General features: G+C 54.4%; 1 protein-coding gene across 6 annotated transcripts in view; it reads right to left on the bottom strand.

The window, feature by feature from the left end:
• The window catches only part of MMP28 (matrix metallopeptidase 28), a 28,956-nt gene that overhangs the window by 3,598 nt on the left and 15,970 nt on the right, over nt 1-9,388 (bottom strand). For 3 of the 6 annotated variants that reach the window (XM_040640981.1, XM_040640979.1, XM_040640983.1), the window contains 3 exons: nt 3,722-3,946; nt 1,476-1,721; nt 160-309 (listed from right to left, as the gene is read on the bottom strand). In XM_040640981.1, the coding sequence (XP_040496915.1) occupies nt 160-309; nt 1,476-1,721; nt 3,722-3,946 (621 nt within the window). Of the gene's footprint in view, nt 1-159; nt 310-1,475; nt 1,722-3,721; nt 3,947-8,897; nt 9,086-9,306; nt 9,387-9,388 lie in introns of all 6 variants that reach the window. The other 3 variants (XM_040640984.1, XM_040640980.1, XM_040640982.1) reach the window with 2 other exon arrangements.

Raw genomic sequence — 9,388 nt, 5'->3', positions numbered from 1 at the left:
TTTGCTTGGCGTGGGCTTGCTACCCCTGCAGAATGCTTGTGGCTTGGTATTTCTGGATTTTGTTATTCATAACCCCACCTCATATTCCAGCTCTGGAGAGCCCTGGAGATGTGCAGGAGGAAGGAAAAAGGAAGTGAGGCACAGGTGGGACCATCTTACCTACAGTGATGGCATCGAAGGAAGAGTGGCAATATTTAGGACCCTGGATTTCAGGACGCCTTCCCTGGGGTCTGCGGGGGTCCCAGGCCTCAAAGTCAGTGAACAGCTTTCCTGGGAGCTGGATGGCCACAGAGCCCCCCTGGGGCTTCCCTTTATGGGGAAGGAGAGAAGAGGGAGAGAACACACACTGATTGTGGCATGTGTAGAGGGCTCAAGACCTCCCTTCTGGTTCCTTCTGTCATGATCTGGTATGAGAGGCAGGGAAGGACAGTGCAGGGTGGGAGGCTAAGAGTTGTCCTTGGTGGTTGGTATTATTAACCATAGCACTAAATTTAAAAGTCCTCTCTCCTACCGAACAGTCTGGGAAAGAGGACCCTACTGAGCTAAAACTGGAGTGGGGGACCACACAAGAGTTGGGCACTAAGAAGAGCAGAAGCTTCCCTTCCCTGAGTCCTGGGCAACACAGATGGCACGAGGGCAGAGTTCAGGGGCCCGGGCTGCGATGGTTACAGCAATCATAATAATTACATCACTATACTTGACTTATGATAGTGAGGCAGAGTCCAACAAGCTTAGAATTTGGCACCAGCTCCTGCATCCTGGTCTACAGTTCTTGAGCTGTGTGACCTTGGACAAGTTATCTAACCTCTCTGAGCTCTGTTCTCGCATCTGTGGACAAAAAGATACCTCGTGAGCGTGTTAAGTGCCTGGCCGATAGTATACACTCATGAAATAGCAGCTGTTCGCGTCGGTTTCTTAGGCTACAGAGAAGTTCACACCCACTAGTGCAACAGCCCTGCGAGGTAAGCAGGGCCTCAGTGATTATCCCCTTTCTCAGAAGGTAAAACTGAGAGCTCTCACCGGGGAAATGCTTTGCCCAAGAGCAACTGCTTAGCAGGAATGGCACAGTGACTTGAACCCAGGGCTCTGGCCCTGCCTACGCCCCGGGCCCTCTGAGGGAGCCAGCCGTGGCTGGCTGGACGGTCGCACTGGCCGGTTCATTCTGGGGGTGTGGGGGGAGACCTCGGCTGCGTCTACCTCCAGGCAGAGGCCCAGGCTTGGAGGGAAGCGGGCGCCAGCGTCAGCGAGGGGGAAGGCTGGGGGAGAGCCAGCGGAGCAGGAACGAGGGCTGGGACGGGGGAAGAGGACTGGGGGCTGGGGCAGCGAGGGGAGAGGAACTGCCCAGGCCAGGGTTGGGCAGCCCTGGGGAACCGGAGCGCCAGCGAGGGCGGTGCGCGGGACCTGGGTGGGATGGAGAGGCCAGGCACGGGGGGTGCTCTTTGGGATGTGACAGCGGGCCGGGGGGCGGGGCTCACCATACAGGCCCTGCACCGCCAGCACGTCGTCCCAGCTGAGCAGCGCGTCGCGGCCCAGCCTCTTGTAGTAGGGCGCCATGAGCGCGCGCGGCGCCGGCGAGTGCGGCAGGCCGAGCGTGTGGCCGATCTCGTGCGCCAGCACCACGAACAGGTTGCGCCCGCGGCGGCGGCTCAGCGTCCAGCGCTCGTCGCGGTCGAAGTGCGCTTCGCCCCGACGGGGCAGGAAGGCGTGCGCCAGGGCGCCCCCTGCAGGCGGCGCGGAGGGTCAGGGGGAGCCACCGCCCGCCAAGTCCGTCCCCGCGTCCCCACCTTACAGCGCGCAGCCCCAGGGCTGGGTGTGGTTGTTTTCTGCGGCACAGTGTCCCTCCTAATGACTTCTGGCAGAGGCTGAAGGGGGGAGCGCTGATCTGAAGACTAGGCTGTGGGGTGTGGACGCTTAAGAGGCAGCGTGGTGTCCATACAGCATGGGGCCTAACTGCCGGGGTTTCAATCCCGGTTTTGCTATTAGCTGTGTGACCTTGGGCAAGTAGCGCCCCCTCTGATCTGAAATGGGAATGATGACAATGAGCTGCTTCTTCCCCACGGGGTTGCTCTGGGGATTACAGAGGGGTGCGTGTATATAAATGGGTTACAATTAATATTTAGTGCCTAGCCCATAATGAAACCTGCATAGGAATTATTTTCACAAAGATCTAGGAATAGGTATAGTGGTTACCCCAGAGGTGGGCACCATGGGACCTTCTGGATGTTGGTAATGCCGATTCTTGATCTGGGTGCTGGGTGTGTTTTTGGGTATGTATAGTCTCTTTAATAAAAAGAGACATCTATTTTTGCGTTCTAGCCTTCCTCTGCCTTTGTGGGTCTCTACCTCCTGTAGTAGGAGTGAGAAGAGGGAATGAACTGGATTAATGACGTTTGAGCTTGTGGCATGCCCCAGAGGGAGCTTATCGGTTAATGGAGTTCCAAGGACCCCACGCTTTATGATTCACTTTCTGCAGGGGCAGGGGTCAGCAAACGGCTGGGTGATAATGTTGGCCTAGAAGCCTACTGAAGGCGCTTCCAGCATTGCCTTCTTGGAGCCCAGGCCAATGGGGATTGACTGCCGTTAAAGGAGAGCCACCTGGGGTGTGAAGCATGGGCCATGTGTAGGAGGAATACATGCCTTCTCTTTCGAATATGCCTCGAGCTGTCCGAGCAATGTCGGCCCTTAACGTTCACTTCTCACACTAATCCTGGGAGACAGATGGCAGGTTTCAGAGAGAAAACACCTAAACTCAAAAAGACAAACACCTGCTCCGAATGAGAGAGCTTTCTCCCAGTCCGGTGCTGCCTTAGCCGCCGGACTCCAGGGGGGGTATGGGCACAAAAATCTCAAGTAGATAGCAGGGGTGAAGTGAGTTACATGCAAAAACACATATGTATTACATGTGAATTCTTGAAAAGCTTAGATTTCTCCCGGACCTACCCTGGGTCCCAGCAACAGGGCCTGGACGTGGGCTTTGCTCAGAGTGGGCTTGATGCAAAGCAGAGGAGCGCAAGGGCATTGAGGGCCCAAATTCCCAGGCCATGCAAGGGCTCGGGTCCCCACCGTGAAGGCGTCCAATCAGGGCTCTTTCCCTCATTAGGGCAGGGGTGGGGTGGGGTGGGAGCCATGCGAAAGTAGCCTGCAGCCAGGTTCTAAAGGCCAGTGTTGGTCAGAATGGGAGGAGAGCAATTGAAATTGCTGCCATAAGCCTATAGGTTGGGGGCAAACAGGAGACCCGTCTGGGATGTGGGAATGCGAAGCACTTCTGTGGCAGGTAGGGGATAGAATGCCTCTTGCCCTGTGGCAGTGACTGTGGTAGTGGGTGTGGGGAGGGTAGGAGAGGGGTAGTGGTGGCCTCTGGATGTTTTTAGGGTGGCGGTCAGGAGAACATCCGCTCTTGGAGAACAGGAGAGGCACAGGCCTGTCTAGAGGCAGAGGATGGATGGCAGGGACCTCAGAAGCATTTCCCAGAAAATTCTCTGGAATTTGCAAAGCACTTTCCATGCAGAACTTCATCTGGCCCTCCCTTCAGCCATGTGGCATGTAATCGGGCAGAAACCGTTGTTCTCATTCTACAGAGGAGGAGACTGAGTGTTCTTGGAAGGGGGATCCAGTTTGGCCAAGGCCAAAGGGAGAGCAAAGGCCCCATTGCCCTCCCCAGACTGCCTCTCCCAGTTGGGTTCCCCTCCTGCCACCTGAGAGAGAGCCTCTGTGTCAGCACCTGGGCCATCAAAGGCGTTGCCCAGCCCGTCGTTGTGGTCCCCTTGGAAGAAGGTGAGGCGGATGTCAGCAGGGACTGTGGCTGGGGCCTCCCAGAATTCCAGCGCCGAGACATTGCTCCACAGTTGGAAGGCGGCACGCACGGCCCCACGAACTGCCGGCTCTGGTAGGTGCTGTGGCCAGTTCACCAGGCGGTAGGAGAGGTGCTGCTTATACCACTTGCTGCCTGCCAGCCGGAAAGGCCGCGTCAGTCATACTGACCTGCGGGACCTGGGGCTGGTCCCCAAGGACCCGTATGATGCGGAGATAGGCCCTCCTCCGGGGAGTCCCGGATTTGAAGGGGAAAGACCCAGCCCTTGTCCTGGGAAGAGCCCATCTGGCTGGGGAGACACTGCTCTCGAGCTGACAGGACTACCCTTGTCCCGGAGTGACCCCAGTCTAGTGGCTTGGTCTGGGGAGGTCCCTGGGAGAGATGTGACCTCTGCCCAGGAAAAGCCCCCAACCTGAAGGACTCTCTCGTCTGGGACTTCTTCCCCACAGCCTGGGCTGAGGCTGAAAACCGCTCTGCATCTCTTGCTGGCAGCAAATCCCTACCTCTGCCTACTGTGTCAGGGGGTGGAGGAGAGATGGGGCCACTGGGCCCACAGCTGCGACCCCTCTCACCCCTTCCTCCTCTCCACCCCTCACACCCGCCTGCCCCTCCCGTTCCATGCCGCAGGCCTGCTGCCGACAAGCTACCAAGACCCGTTTATTAGAGGTCTTTTCCTGACCCCTGGCCCTCCCCCTCACTTCCTCAGGGACTCTGGAGAGCTCCGAGGTGAAAACAAATAAGAACAAAGGGTGTGTTTTGTCACTCACTGAGACGGAGAGAAATTTTTCCATCTCCACTTAGTTACGAGTTTCTATTCCTTTGCCCAGAACTGCAATTCCTCCCTTGGACCTAAGACTCTGGCCTCTTGCCCAAGCCTCAGGTCAACTGAGTCGCCCTGCAGCTCACCACACACCCAGGGCCAGGGTGCTTAAAAGGTCCAGATCCCGAGTTTTTCATGGGCTATTTCTGAGCCTTGCAAGCTCAGGGGCTGAGACTGTGACCCCGGCTGGAAGGCTCACCGCTCAGAGGCAGGTCTCGTGGGCCCAGGGAGTGCATAGGTATCATGTGATCTTTGGGACTCAGTTTCCCAAATGGACCAGAATTCCCGAGGGATGGGTGACAGGTGGGCAGGCCAGGCCAGTGGGCACAGCCCTCTCTGTCCTTGGAGGTACAACCGAAGTTTCAGACATCCTGCCCTTTTGTCTCAGGGAAGTCCTTGCCTGAACCAGGGAGGAGGGCTGAAGTCATGGAAGGTTGGCCATCTCCTTATCCAAACTCTCTGCTCTGTTCTGGGGAAATTGAGACCCAGGGGAAGAGACCTGCCCAGGATCAGAGAATGAGTGAGTAGCCGAGCTAAGCCCTGAGCCCAGGCCTTGACATATTATCCAGTGTACTTTCTACTACACCACACAGGTAAGCAGGCATATTTACTAAGACTCAAGGTTTATAAATTTGCCTGAACATGGCTCCTTTGGGTCAATGCAGGGGCTCTGCATGAGCTGAAATTCTCCAGATGGAAGGGAGGGTGGTAGAGAGCAGACTGCCCTTTCCCTCCCCTATCCCCCATGGAAGTGGGGGAGGGGAATGTCTTTTCTCCCACCCTGAGCCAAGCTCCATTCAAGGCAATGCTGCCTTCCCAGGCCTGTTTGGCCTGGCAGCCACCCAACCCCTCCCAGCCAGTGACCAACCCTCAGGGAGGGAAGAGGGAAGGATTCTTAGGAAGGGAGGGAGACAAGGAAGGCGGAGGGAAGGCCTGGGGTCCAGAGGTGACTCGGAGGGCTCTGGACTGGCTGGCGCTGGGCACTTCCACACCCTGCTGGGGCTGACTGACCCCCAGACCCTCCCCGCCTGGCTTCAAGCAGCTAGAAATTTGAGGCAGCTCCTTCTGCCTCTTTGCATTAGAGGGAGGCTTCACTCAACGGGCAAGAAAGGGAGAGGGTAGGCAATTCTCTCACTCTAGCTAGGGAAGGTGACAGCTTGCAGGATAAAAATCCTCTGTGAATGTGTGTGTGCGTGCACACGGGTGTTTGTGTGTCTTTGGGGAAGGACAGGGAGGACAAATAGGTACAGGACTGAGAGAAATGGTAAATTTTCCTTGGGAGAGGTCGTTGGTGTGCCTGTCAAGAAGGAGGACCCTGCCTCCACCCATCACCTACCCCCACCAGCAGCCTGAGCCCTCTCTCCATCCCTTCCAGATGGAGGTCCTTAGAACAGGCCGGCCACCGCAGGCCCCATCCTGAACTCTGGCCCAGGCAAGGCTGGATTCTGCTATGACCTCTAGGCCACAGAAGCACCTGGCAGTGTACCCCCCCCTTGTCCTTGCCCCAAAATCCAAAAGGGAAGAGAGAAGGAAAAGGACATGAGGAGGACTGGAGATCTAGACACCTTGCTTGGGGAGGACCGTGGAGTCCTGACTCCCAACAGGCAACGGATACAGTGGAAAGAAGTCTGGTTGGAATTCCCACACTTCTACTCGCAACCTTACATAGCAAATTATGAATCTCTCCAAACCTTCGTTTCCTTATTTGCAAAGTGTGGTTGGTAAGACTTAACTTGTGGTAAAAATGAGACGGCAAATGAACTAGCAACGTATAGCTGTTGGGCCTGTGGTGGGTGCTCAGTAAATGCCTATTCCCTTCTCCGTCCTTTTCCACCCGCGATTCACCCCTGGACCCGCTACCCGCCACCCCCCACAGCTCCGTGGGGGACCGAGGAGGATTGAAAATCTCCCCCGCAGGCACAGAGGGGACCAGACACTTGGAATGAGGTTGCCAGATTTAGCAAATAAAAACATGGAACACTTGGTTAAATTTGAATGTCAGATAAATAACAATTTTTTTTGTATAAAAGTGAGCACAAAACAATGATTTGTTTTTCATCCAACATTCAGATTTAACTGGACGTCTTATATTTTATCTGGCAACCTTACCCTGGAACCCGACTTCATTAGTATAGCATTTGCCCGCAGAGTAGACAGTCACTGGCCTAGAAATCCATATCATTTTTAAAGCACCCACCCGCGTTCTGGGACTTTTCACATGTGGAATCTCACTTTGTCCTCCCAGTGACAAGAAGGCTTGTCCACACTCTGGCTATGTGGCCCTGGGGGAGTTTCCTAAGCTCTTTGTCCCTTAGTTTGCCTCTCTGTAAAATGAGGATAATGATGGTCCCTATCTCCGAGGGTTGTTATGGGATTATATGACTTCGCCCATTTAGAACCACACTTGGCACATCATCAATGCTCAGGAAGGGACAACTGTTAAATAATACCTTTTCCAAAGGAAGGCGTAGGAAGTGTTCAAGTGCCTGCCAAGCACACAGCTCCTTTCTAGGGAAGGTCTTCTCACCCAGGGAGTAAAGGAAGTCAAGGTACTGTGGTTTAGGTTATGAACAAGAGGGAGAGTCTCCATCTAACCTGAGCCACTGCTGTCTGCACCGGGGGCCAGTGTCAGACAGTGATGTGGGGCTAGGCTGGTAGGGCAAGGCTACCTGTCTGGGAGATGCCTTAGCTTGAATCTCTGTTCCAACTTGATGCTCCAGATTGAACAACGCCAAATGGGTTCCATCAGCTACTCCCTGGAGAAGGCATGAGAAGATGCTGCCGGAAGGAGGGATCTCTGGAGGGCAGGTTGTGCCCTGGATGCCCAGGAGACATCATCTCAATTCTCTGGGACACCGCCGATAATCTGGAAATGCCACTGCTGAGACCGCGTCTGGGGCTGCCCCACCTTCCACGGCAAGCCCCTTCCCCTTGGTGATCAGGGCCCATCTCTACTTTGCAACTGGAAAGGGCTTACGNNNGCTGAACCCAGAGCCCCAGCTTCAGGAATGCTGTCCCAGCTCATGCTGCGCCTCTGTTCCACTCTGCGGTCCAGGAACACAGTGGGAGGAAGAATATGTTGGCACCGAGGACTTGCCACCCTAAGGTCCGGACCCATCACTGCCATCCTCTGATAGCTGGGCAGAACCGCCCACAACTTCCTTATGGATTAGCGCAGAAACAAAAATGACCTATGAACCTTGTGTTCTGTTCACAATGGATATTGTCGCTGCAAGTAGTTAATGCAAATTAAAAGAGGCAACGGCCCAAAGGGCTCGCAGTTAAACTTAATTATAGGTGAAAACCTGACTCAACAAGCCCATCTTGTTAGAAATCCTAAGAACTGCAAAAATCGGTCAGAGAAAATTAGACTTAGTACAAAGATGTTAAAACTACACACAGTAAAACTCGTTATTGATGAAGAATTGACGGAAGAATCAATTTTCAGAAATCTTAGGTCTGTAACATTTGGTCCTGGAAGATTGGATCTGGACAAAAAAGGAGGAAGAGGAGGAGAAGGAAAGATAAAACCAAAACTGCAGAAGGAGAATCAGGACAGCAGAAATTGTGATGTATAAAATGAGCAGTGATGAAACGTCCAGAATAGGCAAATCCATAGAAACAGAAAGCAGATGGGTGGTTGTCAGGGGCTGGGGGGAGGGGCAGGGAGGAGGAGGGGGGGCGGGGAATGACCGCTAAGGAGCATGGGGTTTCTTTGGGAGGTGATGAACACATCCTGTAATTAGATTATGGTGATGGCCTCGCAATTCTGCGAACATACCAAAAACCACTGAGTACTACACTTCCAACGGGTCAATGTTACAGCATGTGCATTCAACTCCAATAAGGCTGTTAAAAGCGTGCTATAGACAAACTGAAACTGATCGGTAAATCACATCTTTGTTGAATAAGTCTTACGAAAAAAGAATCGATTCCGATGAAAACGACTTTGGGAAAACATAAAGCAAAACGTTGGCAACAGTTTAACTGCCCTGCCTAACAAACTGATCAAGGAATTAGGTGGGCTTGACGGGGTTGCTCTGGAACACATCGGCATAACGAAAATCCATCCATGTAGGTGTAATTCTGATTCTGTGTTCACAAACACGGCCCTCCACGTGAGGGGTCCTGTTCGCCCACTGCTCTCCCCTCTCCCACCCTAGGGAAGAGGCAACTGACAAAACCAAGGCTGGCCTGGTTTTTCCTCTGGCCACGGGGCTTCAGGTATCGGGAATCCCAGCTTAGCTAGATTTCAACAGGGCTCACCTTGCTTTGCAAAGCGTTTCTTACGCCTCATTTTGGCTCGGCGTCCAGCAAACAGGGCACTGACCCTCTCGGTCCAGGCCGCCTGACTGTCTGTGTCAGCCACCCCACAGCGGGGCCGCGTCATCTGGCGCAGGGTCGCGGGGTCTAGCATGCCGCTGATGGGCAGTTGAGATACCCACTGGAACTCCCTGTCAGGAGGAATTGAGATAAAGGACCACAGCAGGAGGGTGGGTGGTGGTGGCGAGGGCAAGGAGCTTCCCTGGAGACAGCAGGAGGCTGGCGGCAGCAGTGGTAGGGGGAGGGAGCAATGGAGCATGTCCCTTGGACACAGATGGGAGGCCAGCCTTCCAGGAGGAGGGAGGAGGCAACCCAAGCTTTGCCCTCTAGCACCCCCAAGTCCCCCACATACCTGATGGCATTGCTGAATCTTGCCGCAGTGAGGTCTTTGGGGGCTTGTTCATTGAGATATCCATACTTCTCCAGGAATGCCT

This window comes from Ursus maritimus, unplaced genomic scaffold, assembly GCF_017311325.1.
Source record: "Ursus maritimus isolate PB19 unplaced genomic scaffold, ASM1731132v1 scaffold_24, whole genome shotgun sequence".
Taxonomy (NCBI): domain Eukaryota; kingdom Metazoa; phylum Chordata; class Mammalia; order Carnivora; family Ursidae; genus Ursus; species Ursus maritimus.
This window is presented reverse-complemented; position numbering and strand designations above follow the sequence as displayed.